General features: G+C 42.7%; 1 protein-coding gene across 1 annotated transcript in view; it reads left to right on the top strand.

The window, feature by feature from the left end:
• The window catches only part of PITPNC1 (phosphatidylinositol transfer protein cytoplasmic 1), a 189,996-nt gene that overhangs the window by 37,923 nt on the left and 129,717 nt on the right, over positions 1-22,356 (top strand). Inside the window, exon 2 of the mRNA XM_052658232.1 lies at positions 21,876-22,024. Within this exon, the coding sequence (XP_052514192.1) occupies positions 21,876-22,024 (149 nt within the window). The remainder of the gene's footprint in view (positions 1-21,875; positions 22,025-22,356) is intronic.

Here is a 22,356-nt window from a genome sequence, read left to right as displayed (position 1 = left end):
ACCCTGTGCTGACCACCACTTCCTGCCTCAGAGTTAGAGAGTGATCCCCAGCCCAGGACTCCTGGTGGCAAAGACCTGGGGTGACTCCCAATTGCTCCACGTATTTGTGTGACTTCTGGTAATTTTCCTAACTTCTCTATGCCCCAGATTCCTCATTTGAAAACTGAGATAGTAAAATTGTCTACAGCAAAGGGTTGCCTTCAGGATTAAATGGTATAGTTATGTAAAGCTCTTAGTCTAAACATTCAGGAAACACTAACTAGTATTATTATCGCTCTAATAAAGTGTACTCATTGTTTTCTGATTTGTGCTTTCTGGCCAGTGTCACTACTGAGATGGTGAAGGATATGGAGAAAGCCTTTGAAAATGGAGCTATGCTAAAACATTTACTGTGTTCTTATACTTCTCTATTGCCATAATTGTCCTGGGGCTCAAACATGAATGAGACAGCTTGGCTCTGAAGATAACACTTTCCAATATTATTCTGTGCACATCTGTTTTCTCTCTTTATTGTAACTGAGTTACACATAATCATAGGTTACAACCTAATGTGGATAAATATTTCAATTTCTCATATTTATAGAGTGTTGTGGGTTGTTGTTTTTTTTATTTCAGCCAGCATTTAGAAGTTAGGATGTTAACATAAAAATCTAGATTTCCAGCTTTTCTTGAGAAATGGAAATGTTAACAGGCATCTGGCCCTCCCTGGTGGCTCATACGGTAAAGAATGTGCCTGCAGTATGGGAGACCCAGGTTCTATCCCTGGGTCTGGCAGATTCCTTGGAGAAAGGAATGGCTACCCACTCCAGTATTCTTGCCTGGAGAATTCCATGAACAGACGAGTCTGGTGGACTGCAGTCCATGGTCTTTGACTGTGTGGATTACAACAAACTGTGGGAAAGAGATAAGAATACCAGACCACCTTACCTGTTACCTGAGAAATCTGTATGTAGGTCAGGAATCAGCAGAACTAGGCATCAAACAACGGACTGGTTCCAAATTGGCAAAGGAACACATCAAGTCTGTATATTGTCACCCTGCTTATTTAACTTATATGCAGAGTATATCATGAGAAATGCTGGGCTGGATGAATCACAAGCTGGAGTCAAGATTACCTGGAGAAATAACAACAATCTCAGATATGCAGATAGTACCTCTCTAGTAACAGAAAGTAAAGAAGAGCTAAAAAACCTCTTACGAGGATGAAAGAGAAAATGAAAAGGCTGGCTTAAACTCAACATTAAAAATGCTAAGATCATGGCATCCAGTCCCATCACTTTATGGCAAATAGAAGAGGAAAAAGTAGAAACAGTGACAGATTTTATTTTCTTGGGCTCCAAAATCAGTGCGGACAATGACTGCAGCCATGAAATTAAAAGACGCTTGCTCCTTGGAAGGAAAACTGTGACATACCGGGACAGCATATTAAAAAGCCAACAAAAGTCCATACAGTCAAAGCTCTGTTTTTTCCAGTAGTCGTGTATGGATGTGAGAGTTGGACCATAAAGAAGGCTGAGTGCTGAAGAACTGATGCTTTCAAGCTATGGTGCTGGAGCAGACTCTTGAGAGTCCCTTGGACTGCAAGGAGATCAAACCAGTCAGTCCTAAAGGAAATCAACCCTGAATATTCATTAGAAGGACTGATGCTGAAGCTGAAGCTCTAGTACTTTGGCCACCTGACGCGAAGAGCTGGCTTATTGGAAAAGACCCTGATGGATTGTGGAGTTGCAGGCAGTGGAGACAGACTGCCTGCCTGGCTCTCGTACAGCTCTCCCTGGGCAACAGGGCCCACCAGTTTCAATCGAGGAGGCGAGTTGGAACCCCTCTTGTACTTGAGATCATAGCTAGGGTGAACACTACCTCAGCTTGAGCAGCCTCTTGGCCAATTTCCCCCCAAAATGACCAGACAAGGACCTGGGTGGTCAGGCCCTGATGACAGATTCCTCATCACAGTGCTGACCCTTCCCGGCTTCCCACAGGCCGACATGTATCTGAGGGCTCCATCCTGTGTTCCCAGGCAGCTTGCACTTCCTTTTTGAGTATTTATATTTTATCATCATTTTTTGTTTATATATCTATTTCCCTTACCAGAATGTAAGTGCCTTGACTGCAGGGGCTGTACTTTATCACTTTCATATCCTTGGTGCCCAGGGCATAAGTTTGATAAATATTCTCGAATGGATTTAAATTTTCATAATTTTATTGACTCTTTTGCTGTATGAAAAGTTGTCTTCTAAATGCAACACGGGAAGGTCTAAAGTGTGGTTTATATTCTGAAGGAGCTTGTTATCCAGTTGGGCAGATAAGCTCAATCAGTCATTCATTCATCAGTCAGTCATTTGACATATAGTGAGGGTCTAAGTCTGGAGCTTGGCATTGGGGATATGATATCCAGGTGTGTACTCCTCTCTCAGGTGGCTTTCAGTTAAGGAGAGATGGATATAAAATGATACAAAGTGAGCACAGCATAAGGTGATAAGTACAGTGATAGGATTTCTAAAAATTGTTAAAAACATGGAATAAAAAATTAATAACTCAAAATAGTAATGAAAGAACCAACACAAAGCAGTGCATGACTTAGTAGTTGTGATTAGAAGAAAAGCCCAGGTTTCCTGGGGTCTACCAAGGGGGCATTGAGAAGTGTCTGCTGAGAAGGAGTTTCCTATGAAATCAGCGGTTCACAGTACACATCAGTACAGCTAAGGTGCAAAGAAAGCCCGTGTTAGAAACACCTGTTCGACTTTGCTTGGCCTAGTGTTTCCCAAGCTTATGTGAGTGTGAAACTCTTTTTCTCCCCACTGTTTAACATCCTATAGAACTGACATTCCTTGAAGTCATTCTGGGAAATACTGATGTAGATACCATCTGTAATTATTATTACTATTTTTTTGCCTCGCCACACAGAATGTTGGATCTTACTTCTCTGACCTGGGATTGACTTTGTACCTGCTTGCACGTAAAAGTGCAGAGTCTTAACCCCTGGACCACCAGGGAATTCCCACCATCTGTAATTAGGTAGCTAGTGACTCTTAACATTTTAGGAGATGTGGATCTTTTGAGAAGTTAACAGTGGGAGTGGGGAAAATTGTGCACACTTCATGCATTCCTTGAAGCCCATCCAGCACCCCTCTCCATGGTCAGTTCAGTTCAGTTGCTCAGTGGTGTCCAACTCTTTGTGACCCCGTGGACTGCAGCATGTCAGACCTCCCTGTCCATCACCAACTCCCGGAGCTTGCTCAAACTCTTGTCCATCAAGTCGGTGATGCCATCCAACCATCTCATCCTCTGTTGTCCCCTTCTCCTCCTGCCTTCAGTCTTTCCTAGCATCAGGATCTTTTCCAATGAGTTAGTTCTTCCCATCGGGTGTCCAAAATATTGGAGCTTCAGCTTCAGCATCGGTCCTTCCAGTGAATATTCAGGGTTGATTTCCTTTAGGGTTGACTGGTTTAATCTCCTTATAGTCCAAGGGACTCTCAAGAGTCTTCTCCAACACCACAGTTCAAAAGCATTAATTCTTCAGCGCTCAGCTTTCTTTATGGTCCAACTCTCATATCCATACATAATTACAGGAAAAACCATAGCTTTGACTAGATGGATCTTTGTTGGAAGAGTAATGTCTCTGCTTTTTAATATGCTGTCTAAGTTGTCATAGCTTTTCTTCCAAGGAGCAAGCATCTTTTAATTTCATGGCTGCAGTCACCATCTGCAGTGCTTTTGGAACCCCCAAAAATAAAGTCTCACTGTTTGTATTGTTTCCCCATCTATTTGCCATGAAGTGATGGGACCAGATGCCATGATCTTAGTTTTCTGAATGGTGAGTTTTAAGCCAACTTTTTCACTCTCCTCTTTCACTTTCATCAAGAGGCTCTTCAGTTCCTCTTTGCTTTCTGCCCTAAGGGTGGTGTCATCAACATATCTGAGGTTATTGATATTTCTCCAGGCAATCTTGATTTCAGCTTTGCTTCATTCAGCCCAGTATTTCGCATGATGTACTCTGCATAGGTGTTAAATAAGCAGGGTGACAATATACAGCCTTGATGTACTCCTTTCCCAATTTGGAACCAATCCGTTGTTCCATGTTAGGTTCTAACTGTTGCTTCTTGACCTGCATACAGATTTCTCAGGAGGCAAGTAAGGTGGTCTGGTATTCTCATCTCTTTCAGAATTTTCCAGTTTGTTGTGATCCATACAGTCAAAGGCTTTGGCGTAGTCAATAACGAAGAAGTAGATGTTTTTCTGGAACTCTGTTGCTTTTTTGATGATCCAGTGCATGTTGGCAATTTGATCTCTGGTTCCTCTGCCTTTTCTAAATCTAGCTTGAAGTTCTCGGTTCACATACTGTTGAAGAGAAGGGAGCAAAAGAAGAGAATGGAGCAAATCCCAGGTAGGAGGGATCCAGAAACAAAAGAGATTGGGGAAAAAAGGGTTGAGTGCCCATCAGTTTGACTTTGAAGGAAGGACAGATAGGGCAGAGAGAGAAGGGACCACAGTGCAGTTGGTGGCAGCCAACTGTAGAAGGCCTGAGAGGGCAGGCATGGAATTACCAGTTCTTAATGACCAATTGCCTTTGAAGGTTAAGGGAGATCCAAGGCCACAAACAACTCTACTAACAGAGTCTGGAGTCAGAAGAATTATTCACAGAAACAGCAAAATCACAGAACTGAAATCTTCTACATGTCAAAGCCTATGTTATTATCATGTTGAAATGCTCCAACTTTCCTTTTATCCCCATCCCTCCATCCCTCCCCCAGCTTACCTTTATTAACTAGTGCTGAATCTCCCAGTTGAAAATTTCACTTTCAGAATTGGATTTGACATCTAACTGGGCATCCTACCTTGAACAGTTAAAAATCCAATTGGTCTGACTTCTAATTTTAGAAGGAATCAAGCTGACCTTCATTGCGCTGTTGCTAACTGGAGCCGGTTACCTGGGTGACCAGATTTACAATATGTCAGTATGCAAATACCATCTGCCCAAGAGGAAGGAAGGCCTTCCTCCTCTAGGGGTTGTCAGCAGTTCTGGAAATGTCTTCCTCTGGGAATGGAGAGGAGGCTCGCCAGAGAGGAGGAAAACCAGAGAAGATGCAATTTTTCAGTGTTACAGTCTACCTCACTCTAGGAGGGAGCACAGGAGTTTGTGGTTTGCCTTATGGACTGTCCTTTAAGGTAGACCACTAGGGGTATACGTGGAGGTCTTCAATTTTGCATTTCTTGGGCAGGGAGGGAGCCAACAAGGTAGGGTAGCATTTATTACTTTAGTGTATTTAGATTCAGATAATTGCAATAGCTTAATGAAACCTTTCAGTATGTGATTCTTGTTTTCCACAATGCCTTTAGAAATCTAATTTCAATTGATAAGAGTGCCTGAGCAGAGAAGGAGCCTGCTGCTTTTCTTGGGCTCTCAAGAAGGTTGAAGAGAAGGGGATATTTCATGTCATTTTCCCTCACATCTTCTTCACTGGGGAAGCTGAAGGGATTTTCTCCACAGAATATCTATATTCAGCGCCTGTCCTGTATACTGTTTCAGGCTAAGGTTTAGAATCACTTTTGGAAACATTCAAATCCAAAGGCAGGCAGGGAAGTTCTTTTCCTTTTCATGAAATAACTGTCACATCAGCTGTCAGCTGCAGGAATTTCTTCCACCCACGTGTTTTCTGAGTCCAAATTAGATGGACTCATTAATTTTTACTTTAAAACCTCAAGGACTTGTATGGGTGCGTGTGCTTCCTTTAATTGCCATGTGTCAGAATTTGTGTAGGAGGAAGAGTTTCCAGGAGTAGAGTGAAAACCATTGTGCTCTTAGCTTCTAATTTTGTATCCCCTGGTAGCTTCCCCTGCGACCTCGTCTCTGCTTGCTCTTGTTGGGACTGCTATCTCCCACCTCTTTGGAAAAAAAACAACAACAACAACAAAAAACCTCCGAATATCTATCTAAAACTGTCAGCAGCATGAAAGAGTGAGGAAAGTCACTTTACTTCCCAGGGTCCTTTTACCCAGCCTTATACCTAAATAGCCTTTTATTGGGATGTCAAGCAAATGGCTTAGGAGATTAATGCCAAAGTATGGTAAATCCTGGAGCTTGACTCCCTGAGTTCAAATCTCTGCACTGCTGCTTTCTAGCTGGGTGATGTTGGGCAAGTTACTTAACCTCTCTGTGCACCAATTTCTTCATTTGTAAAATAGGGATTTAGATAGTGCCTACCTTATAGAGTTGCTATGCAGATTAGATAAGGATGGAATGCTTTAGGACCATGCTGACCCTAGAAAAGTTAGCACTGTGTAGCAGCATTTTTTTTTTCTTTTTTTCCAAACAATCACCTTTTTAATTGATTTGCAATGTTGTGTTCATTTCTGTGATTTGGTTTTTTCCGATTCTTTCTTATAGGTTATTACATGATATTGAATATATAGTTCCCTGTGCTACACTAGTAAATCCTTGTTGCTTAGTTATTTTATATATATTAACTGTGTATCTGTTAATCCCAAACTCCTAATTCATCCCCCACCTTTCCCCTTTGGTAACCACAAGTGTGTTTTCTATGTGAGTTTATTTCTGTTTCATCAATACGTTCATTTGTATCATTTTTTAGATTCCACATATATGATATTTGTCTTTGTCTGATTTTCCTCAATTAGTATGATAATCTCTAGGTTCATTCATGTTGCTACGAATGGCATTTCATTCTTTTTCATGGCTGAGTAGTATTCCTCTGTGTGTGTGTGTGTGTGTGTGTGTGTGTGTGTGTGTGTGTGTGTGCGTGCGCACACCACATCTTTATCCATTCATCTGTTGATGGACAGTTAGGTTGTTTCCATGTCTTGGCTGTTGTAAATAGTGCTACTATGAACATAGAGGTGCATGTATCTTTTTAATTAGATTTATTTTTCTGTGGTACGTAAATGTCCAGAATGTATTTGCAGGCTGTGACTTCCTCCTGCTTCCTTCTTAACAGGCTAGTGTCTCTACATATACCAGTCAAGCCTCATTTTCTATGTGACGCCCTCCTGGATATCTATAGCCCATGCCCCTCCCTTTCTAACCCTCACACGCTTTCCATGTGTCATATAATTAGTACTTTGAATCTGTTGTCTTAGCTCCTAATTGTCTGTAGTGTCATGCTTAGCTCTTTGTTGTCCCACCAGAGTGATGAAAAGACACCATGAGGCTGGGTAGTTGCCCAGGGTATCTGTTGATTGAATGTGCCCAAGTGTCAAATGTGGTGACATGAGCAAGCAAGGCCATACTTGTCCCATAATTTACTCTTGGTTTTTGAAGTCAATTGTTTGATGTTCTTATTTCCACAAGTAACTTAAAATTATCTAAAGTAAGTATGAGACATTATTGGTGAGAATGTAAAATGATGCACCTGCTTTGGATATCTGGCAGTTCCTCAAAAGGTTAAACACAGATATGGCCAAGCAAGTCCACCCCTAGGTATCTACCCAAGACACATGGAAACAAGTCCACACAAAGACTCGTACACATACACTCATTGCAGCATTGCTCGTCAGTAGCCCAAAAGTGGAAATAACCCAGATGTCTATCGAGTGATAAATGAACACATGTGGAATATTATTTGGTAGTTAGGAAGGAAGTACTGATACATGCTACAACATGGATGAATCTCAAAAGCATTATGCCAGCACTGTTTACAATAGCCAAGACATGGAAACAGCCTCAATGTCCATTGACAGATGTGTGGATAAAGCAGATGTGTTATATATGGAATACTACTCAGCCGTAAAATGGAATGAAATGATGCCATTTGCAGCAACATGGACAAACCTAGAGATTATCATACCAAATGAAGTAAGTCAGAAAGAGAAAGACGAATATGTCGGCTCTAAAATATGGCACAAATATCTACGAAACAAATAGACTGGCAGACATAGAGAACAGACTTGTGGTTGTGGAGGCAGGAAGGTGAAGGAAGGATGGACTGGGAGTTTGGGATTAGCAGATGCAAACTATTCTATATAGCATGGATAAACAGCAAGGTCCGACTGTATAGCACAGGGAACTATATTCAATATCCTGTGATAAACCATAAAGGAAAGTATATGAAAAAGAATATATTAATATATGTATAATTGAATCACTTTGCTGTACACCAGAAATCGACACAGCGTTGTAAATCAACTATGTGCTTGTGTGTACTTAGTTGCTTCAGTTGTATACAACTCTTTGCAACCCTATGGACTGTAGCCCACCAGGCTCCTCTGTCCATGGGATTCTCTAGGCAAGAATGCTGGAGTGGGCTGCCATGCCCTCCTCCAGGGGATCTTCCTGGCCAAAGGATCGAACCCACTGTTTCCTGTGTCTCCTGCATTGCAGGGGGATTCTTTACCGCTGAGCCACGGGGGAAGCCCAAGTCAACTATACTTCAGTTTAGAAAGAAAGTGTACGCTAAGTGAAAGAAGTCAGTCACAAAAGGTCACACATACTGTATGATTCCGTTTATATGAACTGTCCAGAATGGACACGTCTGTAGTGACCAAAAGTAGATTAGTGGTTGCAGGAGCTGAGAGGAGGGGAGGATGGGAAGTTAGCACTAATGGGTGTGGAGTTTCTTTTGGGGATGATGAAAATATTCTGGAATTAGATAGTGGTGATGGTTGCACAATCTTGTGAATAGACTAAAAACTACTGAATTGTGTACTTAAAAAAAAAAAACAACTAGCAAGTACGCAAAACTACTTAAATCTACTGCAGAGTTTAAAGTCATTTCCAAGATTACTTTTTCAAGAGTAGCTGTCACCTGAAATAGAATAAAGAGTGACTTAAACTGTCAGAAAAAAAAACACAAAAAAGGCAAATTACCAAGAATGGCTTTTTTTTTTTGCCTCAAATCTTTGAATATAAGTCATACACATCTGATTCCTAAGCAAGTTCCACAGGACTATTTGCTGCTTTCTACATTGTGATTCTGTAATTTGCTGCATTCCTGGCTGGGCCATCTAAATAATGCTATATGCAGCTTCTATAACAGAAATAGAAGTGCCTTTTCAGGTCATGCCCACCACCCCCCACACCCAGACTCCCTAAGGTAATAATTCATAGCTGCTTCTCTGTGGTGCCCTTATAGAGTGATGTAACTATTGTGAATATGTTGGGGCCTTTTTGACTTAAAGGGATTTGTTGCATTTTCATCTTCTGTTTGCAGACAGAGCATTTCAAAGGGACACCCTCCAACCCCCTGAAAAATAACCATCTCAGTTCATCAGTGCTTTATCAGAAAGGTCTTCTGACTTAAATAAATGGTAGAGTTGAAATCTCTCCCAGGGCTGGCTCAGTACTTTTTTTGGAAGACTGATTTGACATGCCCAAGCACCACTTAAAATGAGCCTTTCAAGACTGAGATCCAAGAAAGAAATTAGCATTGACTTTAAAATGTCATGTGACCACATCACACCCATTAGGATGGCTATTATTGAAAAACAAACAAAATAAAAAAAACAAAGTGACCAGTGTTGGCAAGGATGCAGAGAAATTGGAATCCTTGTGCATTGCTGCTGGAAATAAAATGGTGCAGCTGCTGTGGAAAACAGTTTTGCGGTTCCTTAAAAAGTTAAACATAGAATTATCATATGATCCAGCAATTCCCCTTTTAGGTGAAGTAAACCAGTCAAAAAAGGACGCCCATTGTATGGTTTCATTTATATGAGATGTCTAGAATAGACACATTCATAGACAGGAAGTAGATTAGAGTTGATTAGGGACTGGGTGGAGAATGAAACTTGGTATATAATAGGGATGGAGTTTCTTTTTGAAATGATGAGAAAGTTCAGAAGGGGACGATAGTGATGGTTGCACAAACATTATGAATACACTTACTGCCCCTGAATTGTACATGTCAAAATGGCTAAAATGGTAAATTCTGTTAAGTATATTTATATACCACAATTTAAAAAGATGAAAAAAAGAATCCTGTGAAGAACAACATTCTGGTTCTTCATTTTGTCTCTATGTCCTTTTTTCTCCCCACTCTCTGAATACATGGTGAACTATATTTTATCGTGGCATTGCCTCCCTTAGCAGGATATGCACAGAGATGAAAGGATTACCAACTGGTTATAGAGCAAGAACAGGGCCACCACTCGGCCTTAAAATACCAGTTGATAGAATCTCTCTCCAGGTCACTAGAATAAGCCTGAGATGTGTCAGAAAGTTATTTATTTATTTATAATTTTATTGCAGTGTAGTTGATTTATAATGTTCTGTTAGTTTCTGATGTACAGCAAAGTAATTCAGTTACACACACACATACATTTTTTTTCATATTCTTTTTCCATTATAGTTTATTACAGGATATTGAATATAGTTCCCTATGCTATACAGTGGGGCCTTGTGTTTTAATCCGTTCTAAATATAAGAGTTTGCGGTGGCTAATCCCAAACTCCCAATCCATCCCTCCTCTACCACTGTCCCCCTTGGCAACCACAAGTCTGTTCTCCGTCCGTGAGTCTGTTTCAGTTTCGTGGATCTCATAAGCAATATATATTTGGGAAAGGCAAATAGAGTCTTTCTCTTTAAAGTCTTTCTCTTTCTGACTTACTTCACTTCGTATGATCGTGGCATCATTTCAGTCTTTATTTGTTGTCGTCGTCCAGTCACTCAGTCGTGTCTGACTCTTTTCGACCCCGGGGCCTGCAGCACGCCAGGCTTCCCTGTCCTTCACCATCTCCTGGAGCTTGCTCAGACTCATGTCCTTCAAGTCTGTGATGCCATCCAACCATCTCGTTCCTCTGTCATCCCCTTCTCCTCCTGCCTTCAATCTTTCCCAGGGTCTTTTCCAATGAGTCGGCTCTTCGCATCAGGTGGCCAAAGTATTGGAGCTTCAGCTTCAGCATCAGTCCTTCCAGTGAATATTCAGGGTTGATTTCCTTTAGGATTGTCTTCTCCAACATCACAGCTCAAAAGCATCAATTCTTCGGCATTCAGCCTTCTTTATGGTCCAACTCTCACATCCATACCTGACTACTGGAGAAACCATAGCTTTGACTAGATGGACCTTTGGCAGCAAAGCAGCGTCTGTGCTTTTTAATATGCTGTCTAGGTTTGTCATAGCTTTTCTTCTAAGGAGCAAGCATCTTTTAATTTCATGGCTGCAGTCACCATCTGCAGTGATTTTTGGGCCCAAGAAAATAAAATCTGTCACTGTTTCCATTGTTTCTCCATCTATATGCGATGAAGTGATGGGACCGATGATCTTAATTTTTTGAATGTTGAGTTTTAAGCCAGCTTTTTCGCTCTACTCTTTCACCTTCATCAAGAGTCTCTTTAGTTCCTCCTCACTTTCCCATAAGGGTGGTGTCATCTGCATATCTGAGGTTGTTGATATTTCTCCTGGCAATCTTTATGGCTGAGTAGTATTTGTGTGTGTGTGTCTGTGTGTATACTGTATCCTTATCTAATCATCTGTCGATGGGCATTTAGGTTGCTTCTGTGTCTTGGCTATTGTGAATAGTGACGCTGTGAACATTGGGGTGCATGTATCTCAGAATGACAGGTTTTTAAATGTAGTGATTTCTGGAAATATATCCAATTTACTCTATTTTGCCTCTCTTCACTAACTTTCTGTAGAGAGCAGGAGTAAATGACCATATACTTTTCTCCATCTGCTTCCTTTTACCGGAGGAAACACCTATAGGATGCTATTGCTTAGGAAAATGGTACCTTCCCTGCAGCCAGCCACATATCCTATGAGCATCTGTGGGCTACAGGCACCGTTGCAGGCAAGTGAAACCTGGGGCCAGTCCCCCAAAGTGGGGTGAAGACAGATGCTAGAATTTTTCCAACTTTGATCCACATATCTAATTTGGCCATAACTCTCTCTCCTCATTGTTAGATAGTTAGCAGAGTGCTGAAACCACTTGCCGTGCCAGCTAGCACTTAAGCAAGCAAAGAGGTTTAGTGACCTTCAAATATTATTGAGATCTTGTTGTTCTAGGCTTGAAGTGGCTTGAATAATTCTTTCAAAACATTAAGTTGTTCATTGTTCAGTTGTACATGAAGCAATAAGGGCTTCTCTTTGCATTCAGCGTGCCCTTCTGTTCACAGAAGGTCTCAAAGACGCTGAAACTAATTGCTATCATTCCTACAAGTGTATTTCTAGCTTTAACCAAAACAATAGCATCCTTTCATGCCACCGGGTGGGTGCAATAGGCTTCAGAAACAGGGGCTTTTCCAGTTCTGGAAAGAGCCTGTTACCTCCATACGGATAGACCTCTCTCCCAGAATCACTTCCGGAGAGGCAAGATTAAGGAGGTGAGCAGTGACACAGGGGGTGTGGCAAGAAGATGGCACAGGATACAATTCCCAGGAAAGTACTATCTTAGTTTTCTTCCTGTTTGGTCTTGTGATTGGCTGTGGGTTTCTGCTTGGTAGTAAACACAGAGACTTGATTGCTTTGTAAAGGTCAGCCCTGTCACCAAACCTCTCCATTTACTTGAGTTGCATTTGATTTCACACTTGTTGAAAAATGGTTCAATGGCTGTGATGTCAGCCTCAAGTTCCTTGGGCTTATAGGCCTTGTGTCTTTGAGATGGAACTCAGGAAACGCTCCTCTTTGCTGGAGACCAGGTCAACCTTGTTGATAGCTCCGCCTCTCGTGTCTACAGGGCCTAGTGTACTCTGTTAGTTCAATGCACGGACCAGAAGGAACTGGACTCTACACCCAGAGTGTCCCCCAACCCATGTCTGGAGAAATCCCATGTTCTGCCCCAAGGACAGACTACCCTTGTGGTTTTGAACTGAGTCCTGGCAGTTCCTGTCTTTGCTCTCTGTGGTTTCACATGCTGCTCTCTAAAAGCTAATGTGTTCAGCTTCTCATTTATCAATACTGGGGAATGACACCTCTCACTTGAGCTAATGCTTATAAAGTAGCCTCTATGTGCTGATAGTTATCATTTTGGCTTTTAAATCTGTGCATTAAGTGAGTTCTCAGGGCTAGAATACCTCCCCCAAGGATAAGTCTGTGTTGGAAGGAGCAGTTAAAGTATGCGCTCTTATTTTTCGTATACTATACTCTCCTGTATTCAGTCAAGTGGATTATGCTCCTGTACAGTACCTCCCAGTGTACTGGAAACGATTTGCGGTTTTGCACAGTTATAAGCATAGCCTTCTGCTTGCACCAGCACAGAGTATACCCTGAGCCCTTCCCCTGGCATTAAGTTGCTCTATTTCTATCCAGTTCAGTCCAAAACTCAGGATGGGTTAAGCACCAGTATATGATGCTGTTTATATTAGTTTGTCATGAAAAGGGGATTTTTGAATTAAATGTCGATAACCCAGCTCCTTCTTAACTCTTTTTATCAGCTTTTTCATTCCTACACCCTGGCATAATGACATAGGTATTACGTAAACAAGGCACCTTTGAGGGCTGCTTATAAAGATCCGGGAGAAAAGATAAATATGTGATGATGCACTGATATCCTGAAATATGAGCTGCAGGTTTGTATTTTCTTTGTGGCATCGGATATTGGTTTTCGTGCTTTATTGACCTGGCAGGGAGAGAGCTGATGAAACACCGAAGAACTTTACACCTTTTTTTTTTAAACCTCTCTGTCTGCATGGAGAAATCTGAACATTGAATCACAGAGCCAGAAAGACCGATGGGGCTAGCCAGTCATGTCTTTGCAGAGCCCAAATCAGATTCAGCCCTCAAAAGTAAAAATACACACCTCACCTTCCCAAGGGAAAAAAGGAACTGGAATTGGGCTTGTTGCAGAGCCGCCCCCAGGCAAACAGAGGAGTTGGGCTCTGAACTGTGACAGTCCTGTTCAATAAGAAGCTGGTGTTCTCAGTGACCTGCGTTAAGTCGGCAGGATTAGAGTGAGTTTGTATTCGGTTAATCACTCTTTCCCTTCTGTCAGGGTCTTTGTCACTACTGCGTTGCTTGGGAACATCAGCAACAAGAATCCTCCAGAATGCTAATGTTAAAGACATTTAAGTTTAGGGCAGAGCGAGCCAGACATTTCTTCCTGCGTGGCAGGAATCAGGCATCTTGTAGAGCATTGTCTCTGGAGGAAGTCATTTTATAATTCTGTCCCCTGGGCTTAACACCTTCAGATAACCTTCTAAACCAAAGATCCAGCAAATATAAAAGTCCCTGGCCTTTAAAAAAAAAAAAGAAAGAAAGAAAGAAAAAACTTTTGCATAATCATAAAAATCACTGATAGATGGTCACCTTGAGGTATGAAGTAAGCAAGCCACACTCAGGACAAAATGACATGTTCCAGGGTTTTTAAAGAATTGTGATGAAATATACATCACATAAAATTGACCATTCTAACCATTTTTAAGTGTACTGTTCAGTGGCATTGAGTGCATTCACATTGCTATGCAACCATCAGCACCATCCATCCATCCCCAGAACTTTTTCATCATCCCAAAGGGAAACTCTGTCCTGCTGAGCGCTAACTCCCCTCCCCTGGCAGCCACCATTCTACTTTCGGGCTCTGTGAATTTGACTAGGGAGGTCATATAAGTGGACGTTCCCAAGCTTTTTGTAATATTTTGGGAAATATTTGATCTGACTTCCAAGAAAAATTTTAGAGGAGGAAACGATGGTCTTGGGCTGATTGTCAGGTTTTCCTGATTTTTGCATCATAGCGGTGTGTATGGCGGATGCCTTGTTCTTTTAGCCTTCATAGAACTATAGCCAAATGGAAACAAATGAAACAGATCTTCACCTCCCAGTCAGATGTGTTGCCAAACAGGAGCCATAACTACTTAGTGTAGTTTTACATTTTAATGAAGCATATTAATTTGTAAGTTTTTTCCTCACTTGATTCTCACCATGTCCTATCAGGTATTTGCTTAGTCCCATTTTAATGATGAGAAACTGTGGCTCAGTTCAAATTGTCTAGGGCTACAAAACTCATCAACAGCAGAATTGGGACTTTGGCCGCCAGTTTTCAATTTTAAAAGTGCAGTGCCTTACACCATAACACACTGTGAACAATTATCACCTCTCTGGAGGTCCACGCAATGCCAGCCCTCAGGAAAGGAAGGCTCCTCCAAATGTATCCCTGATTATCCGTGCTCTCCCTCACTAGCTTGGAAACACATGGAAACCCTTGACCTGACAAGCCAGCCTCCAAAGTTTTGATGTGAACTGAAGGCCTGACTCTCTGTCACTGATGGCCAAGTTTAGGGCTTAGTCCAGCACTATCCAGTAGAAATATGTGAGCCACAAGTGCAAGCCACATATGTAAAAGAAACAGGTGAAGTTACTGAAGAATACATTTTAGGGACTTCCCTGGCAGTCTGGTGGGTTAAGACTCCACATTTCCAATGCAGTGGGTTTGGGTTCAATCCCTAGTTAGGGAACAAAGATTTTACATGCCATGGGGGTGCAGCCAAAAAAAAACCAAAAAAAACATTTTAGTTAACCTCATATCTGCAAATTGTTTCAATATGCAATCAGTTTAAAAATTATTAATGAGCTATATTACTTTTTTGTTATTGTCAAGTTTTTTGTTGTTGTTACTAAGTACCCATTTTACACTTTTAAGCAATCTCAAGCCAGATGCTAAAATTTTATCAGAAGTACCTGATGTGAATTGAGATTTCATAAAAATTTCCAGTTGAAACAGTAGATTGATGTTGCTGAAGGTGTCTCACATATATGGAAAAGTTTTCTTATAGCTGAATTGAGTATCAGTTTTAAAATTTAATTAAAAAGAAGGGAAATTTAAAATTCAGTCCCTCCATTGCACAGGCCACATTTCAAATGCTCACAAGCTAAATGTGGCGAGTGGCCACCACACTGGACAGCACTGGTTAGGTGAGCAACTAAGGCTGCTCTAGACTGGACCCAGCAGCCCTGGACTAGACACGGGTCAGCAGCCTTTTCCCTAAAAGGCCAGATAGCAAATATTTTCACCTCTGCAAACCACATGGTACCTGTTGAAACTACCCAATTCTACTCTGATATCATGAGACCAGCTGCAGAGTGAATGAGTATGACTGTTCCAATAAAACTTTATTTTACGAAACAAGCCCCAGACCACATAGTTTGCCCACTGTTGGACTAGAGCATTTGTTCTGCTGCTTCACCCATGCTGTGAGAGTGAGAAGAGGTTGTTTTCTGAGATGAGGTTGTTAAAACCTGGCCCCATCGTATCCCTTTCCAGGGTGTAATTACAATTTTGGCACCACTTGGTGTGAAGACTGCAATGCACCGGAGTCCTGGGTGATTTTTCATCTTTCAGACACACTCTCCTTGTGCATAGGGAGGAAATTGTTTCACAGTGCTTTGAGGTCTGTGTATTGAGAATAGAGAAACTTGGAGTAAAAAAGCCAATAAAAGCATTACGGGTTATGTGAATAATGTGTGAAGCTCCCAGGAACACCAGGGTATACCACCGTCTACTCTTTGCTCTCTCCACACAGCCAGAGAGAGGCAGGAGTCATGCCCACTTCACAGATGGAAACATACACAATAATCATGTTAAATCAGAGGGACGGATATTTCTCCATGGTTATGATATTATGTGGCTTGCATCCATTGTGATGTTAAAGGCAGAAGTAGTCATATCATCAGGAAATAAATCCATCCAGACTAGGTAATATTTATTGCAAAGCAATGGTCCCCACCTTTCACATCATGATGTTTGGAAATGGTATTGGTACTAATGGAGAAGAGAAAGGGGACAGGAAGGGAGGGATTGGAAGAAAGATAACACCCCATGGTTCTTTAGGGAGGGGGAAATATAGGAGTCTGGCCTTGCAGGGATCTCTGAAGCTCAGCAACTAGGGGAAGGGGCAGGTAAGTGAATATCAGTCATAGCTTGGGGTTCTATTGAACCTAACTCTTCAGGTCCAAAACTTTCTCCAGCAAGAATGATGTTCAGATGTTGGTGGTGGTCATTTAATAATCCCTTAACATACTCAGCAGTTTTGACTTGGAGGTCACCTTTTCTAAAATCAGGGTTTGAGGCTGAACTGAATTAAGTATCTTGATCATGAGTGGTCACATTTGCAAAGTACAAGGTGATGAAAATGCTTGGTTTTTCCAGGCACATTATGCAACTCTGCCTTCCCTCAAGTTCTGCAGCTCTATTAAATGTTCAGTGCTGCGTGCAAGTGGGAAAGATCTGCATCCCCATGATGGTTTTTTTTTTTTTTTTGACTACAGAGATAATTATTTGGGGTAGCTGTTCTGATGATGGCTCACACGGAGCCTCAGCCCTGCAGCGCGGAGCTGTCTCTAATCGTGATTGCCTGTAATGATGATTACCCCAAACTCTGGAATTATAACAATAGATTTTACAAAGTTAGAGCATAATTACTCCGCCGTTCCATATGTGAACACAGTTTAAACATCTTTGATCTTTTGAATGATATCAGACTTTTGCTCTTCATCTTCTGAAATAGTGAAGTTCAAAGGCAGTGGCTCTAAACCATCCCTCTTTGTTCTTCATAGTGAGGTCAGGTTTATTAAAGTAGTTCACCTGTTAGAGAAATAAGGGCTGAACTTGGGTGGAGAAGAAAGAGTACAGGCCTGTGTTGTTCACATCCCAGTTCTGCCACCTGGAAGCCACATGGCAGGAGAAAGTCTCTAGCCTCTCAGAGACTTAGATCCCTCATCTGTAAACACCTACCTGGCTGAATCATTGTGAGTCTTAGAAATGAATATAAAGCACCTAATTGGTGCCTCACACCGACAGGCAATCAGTGAAGCATTTTCACCACCACCATCATTGTCATCGCCTTCACCACCATCATCAATCCTGTTATTAATTCTCAGGCTTTAACATCTTCACAGTCCTTCTGAGTCTATGGATTTTGCAGCGCTTCACTTTACATAAAAGTTAGTTTGAAGCTGGTGATCTTCATCTAATTTAGGGATGAAGCTTTATGAGAAATTAGTGTTAAAGAGGAAAGAAGAAACAGGCCCTCTAAAGATGGAACATTCTGGTCTTGGCTCCATCTGGTACTGAGCAAGTGAATGAATACCTTCCTCACCCTCTGCTGAAGTGGTTCTCAGCTTTTAGCTTGTGTTTAAGTAAAATCCCAAACTCCCTGTATCTCACAGTGTGAGTGTAACATGGGCTGGAATTGACCCAGGATTTAGCATTTTTAGGAGCATCTCTGGTGATTTTGAGACATGGTTCAAAGACTCTCTGTTTTGTCCTGTCCCCTCCAGTTGAGAAACTTCTGGATGCATGTGTCTTTGAGTGAATTTGTGTTTTAAAACCTCTACTTCTGGATGGCCCAGCTCGGATGGCCACAACAGGCAGAATAGGCCTGATTTGCTTGAGAGCAAAGAAAGTGACAGCTGCAGAGCCCTTGATCATCTTGGTGTCTGGGCTTGAGTGTCCCACCACCACCAGCACTGTCACCCACGTGACTGAATCCAGCGTCTGTTGTCGCCCACAGGCTGACGCTATCTTAGTGAGCTAACCCTGGTGTCTGCCCTGCGATGGCTCATTCAGGAGCCGCTGGAATGATCAATGAGGCTGGGCAGCCAGGCCCTCCTCTGGCTGCTGGTGAATCAGCCTCTGGCTGCCTTGGCCCTTTGCTTTCAACACAGAGCAGGAAGCACTTGAGCTGAGCGCAGCCAGACTGACTCGAGTCCGGCTAATGGCTTTTCTGTGTCATGCGTTGTCCTTGGTCCCATGCATTTCCATGCATGAGTGGGTTGGAGCTCCTGGAGATGGTCCAGGAATAGATATCCCTTCTGCCTCCCCGCCCCTGACTAAAGCCCTGGACAGCATTTTGGTTAAAGTGTATCTGCTTCAGAAGTGGGGTCAACACTTAAAAAAAAAATTGAAGTTGTCAACTCAAGAAAAATTCGCAACCCAAAAGATGTGTTAATTTGTATTTGCGGCTTACTGAGAACTAGAGAGAGCTCTGAGAAGGGAGGAGCCACGATATATAGGACTGGGGGAAAAAACACCACACAGTCGAACAGTTAAAAAAAATACCATGTAGCAGTAAATGATATGCTAATCACACACAATAAAACCATACATCTCAAGGTAATGATTTTAGTGCTTTTTTTATCCATGAATGGGAAGGTGCGTGAGTCTAGGTTCTCTGAAATGTTTCCTTAGGTACGCCTCAGGGCCAGTGCCCAAAGCACAGAATGTTATCTGTTTTTCTCCATCCTGAATTCTGCTCAGGGCTTAACACTGAGGCTTGTTGTGGGTTGGAGTCAAGAGGCTACAGTGGCTGATGGCATGATGGCAAGCAAATACTCTTTGTTTACTGTAATGGCAGCAACATTCTCATTCCACAAGGTCGAAATCAGATAACACAGAATTAACCATTTTAAAGTCAATTCAGCAGCATCTAGTACATTCACCACCTTGTACGACCACCACCTCTGACCAGATCCAGACCTTTCATCACCCCAGATGGAGACCTCGTACTCACTGAATTGGTTGGCTTGGGCTGCCATAGCAAACACCACAGGATGGGTGGCTTAACCAACCAGCATTGTAAGGGCTGACAGTTCTGGATGGTGGAAATCAAAGATCAAGTGTCAGTAGTCAGGGCTGGTTCCCTCTGGGAAGGCTGGAAGGGAAGGATCTCTTCTGGGTCAATCCTTGGCTTGTAAGTGGCCATCTTCTTGCATCACTTCACCACATCTTCTTCCCTGAGTGTCTCTTTGTCCATCTTGCCCCTTGGGGGCTTCCCAAGTGGCACTAGTGATAAAGAACCCATCTGCCAGTGCAGAAACATAAGAGACCTGGGTTCAGTCCCTGGGTCAGGAAGATCCCCTGAAGGAGGAAATAGCAGCCCACTCCAGTACTCTTTGTCTGGAGAATCCCATGGACAGTGGAGCCTGCCAGGCTACAGTCCATAGGGTCACGAAGGGTCAGACACGACCGAAGCAACTTAGCATGCACATAAGGAAACCAGCCCTGTTGGATTAGCGCCCATCCCAATGACCTCATTTTAATTTGATTGCCTCTGTGAGGACCCTGTCTCCAAATAAGGTCATATTTGAGGTATTGGGACTTACATTTGACTTTTGGGAAACACTATTCAACTGATTAACACCCATGAAGCAGTATCAGTATCAGTACTTCCTTCCTTTTTATGGCAGAGTAATATTCCTTTGAAAGTAAACATATTTTCTTTGAACACCAAGTACAAAGCAACTTCTAGTGAAATCTCCATCCCCTGGGCAGCTGGGCATTCTGTTCTAGGCTTGTGTGCCTATCCACATAAGGTGGAGTGTTGATCTCACAGGTGTATCTCAGAGATCTCCAGCCTGTAACCTTTTTCTCACTGTCTTCCTCCTGGAAAGAGGGTTAGTTAGTCTTTATGAACAAAGGAAAGAGGACTTACTAAGGGGAAGCCAAGATAAGCTTCTAATCCCAAAATGTGTTTACAAATAAATTTTATCTTTGATTTCCTTTCTCCTCTCACTCCCTTCATCCTCAGCACAGACAGAGATACATTAAAAGCGTTTTAAATGCAGACCCTTCTGGGGAGGAGTGTGGCACAGGAAGCTCTGCCCTTTGAGAAGAGCCAGGCTCTGACTGCTCTTTCCATTGTCATGGTGACTGGGCCTGGTCCCTTGGGCTTACCTCACACCAGAGCCTTTCCCATTCTCTTCACACTCCCCTCCCTGCACCTGCCTCAGAATAAAACAGGGACATTCAGACATGTGAGTCCTCTCAGCTTTAGAACTGACTGCACTGTTGATTTGTACATTTCACCTTGCCCCTTTAATTTAAAATCTATTTCTCTTGCGCACCTAGACAAGAGAGCTGCATCCCTGCTGACCTTGGCTCTTTGGGGATAACCCAGAGCCATCATGAGCTAGCTGCAGACTCAGGTCCCTTCCCCCCATCCCATGGGCCTCGATGATGCTGACACTGTGTTGTCTCACACCGAATCTGCAGGAAGGACCACAGCAGTGTCTCATCACCCTGCCTTCTGATTCTGAGCAGACTTCATGCAAAAGTTGTTTTACTCCCTCCTTCGCCTCTCTCTCTTTCTCTTCTTTTCCCCTCCATTAAATTAGTTTTTGTCACTTCGGAAGTTCACTGGGTGAAGAGATGCATGCTGGCTCCAGGGTTTTCAGAGAGGCAAGAAAGAGACTGGAACAGCTCAAAACAGCAGACAGCATGGAAAATATTCACATTACGTGTTATTCTATTTTATCATTTTCATCTAAGCACATGTGGCTTCAGGGCCCTCAGGCTAGAAGGCCACACACTGTTAGTGGAATTGGTTGAAAAGGATTTATACTGTATAGATTTTCTCCCTTGTGGACCAGCCTAATGGTGGGTTCACAGTTTCCACTCAAGGGGGAGTCTGGGCATCTAGAGTTTTTTTTTAAGCTTCCAGGTCATTCTAATGTCCATCCAACTTTGAGAACCACTATTCTAGAGGACAGAGACCTCCAGGAGAGTTTTAACACTTTGAGAGAGGCAACGAAAGAAACAGTTGACATCTAATCCTCCGTGCCCAGCAATGCAGTTAATTAGGCAGAAAGAATGGACAGAAATAACACACCCTGGTCTGTCTTACGCCAAGCAAAACAGGAATTTAGCGCCACTTAACCCTGTAAGGCCAGTGTGAAAAGGGAGATTCCAGCATGCCCACCTCCCTGCTGCTTACCATGGGTTGGTTGATTGGCTGCCAAACCTTGAAGACCATCAGCCCCCTAGTGAACATTTGCCAAGGTGATGCAAAATGTTCACAGGAACAAGCCGTTTCTGCATTCTAATCACAGTTAGTTCTCTTCCTTATTCTTGAGGAAAACTAACATCAGGCCCACGTGCCTGCTTTCTTTTCTCAACAGGAAGTGCTGATGCCATGAGTTGCTTGCGGCACCGTAGTTGGGAGGGGTTGTCTTTAAAAGTGAGTGGTGGGGCTGACCTGTCTGCATCCGTGTGTTTTGTAGTACAGAATCGGACAGCTGTACATGATCAGCAAGCACAGCCACGAACAGAGTGACCGAGGAGAAGGGGTGGAGGTTGTCCAGAATGAACCCTTCGAGGACCCTCACCATGGCAATGGACAGTTCACAGAGAAGCGGGTGTATCTCAACAGGTAAGTCCTGGCAGCTGGCGTTCCACCTCCAGGCGCCCTCCCTGCCCAGGAATCCCTCCCACCTGGCCTCACAGCACCCAGTAGAGGCTGTGACTGTCTGGGATGAAAAGGTGAGTTAGAAAGTCTTTATATCCACCCTCCAAAACCACCAGTCAAGTTGCTTCCCCCGCATTCTGCAAAATAGTCCTCAAATGCATTTTCATCAGGAGCTTTCCTCTTACCATTCGCAACCCTTCCACCAGATGTTAGGATGAAATCTGATCTTAAGGATTAAAGGACTTTGTCTTCTTCCTTGGTTCTGGGATTAGCAGAAGGAAAGAGGCAGCTTTGCC

Source organism: Budorcas taxicolor, chromosome 19, assembly GCF_023091745.1.
Source record: "Budorcas taxicolor isolate Tak-1 chromosome 19, Takin1.1, whole genome shotgun sequence".
Lineage (NCBI taxonomy): Eukaryota > Metazoa > Chordata > Mammalia > Artiodactyla > Bovidae > Budorcas > Budorcas taxicolor.
This window is presented reverse-complemented; position numbering and strand designations above follow the sequence as displayed.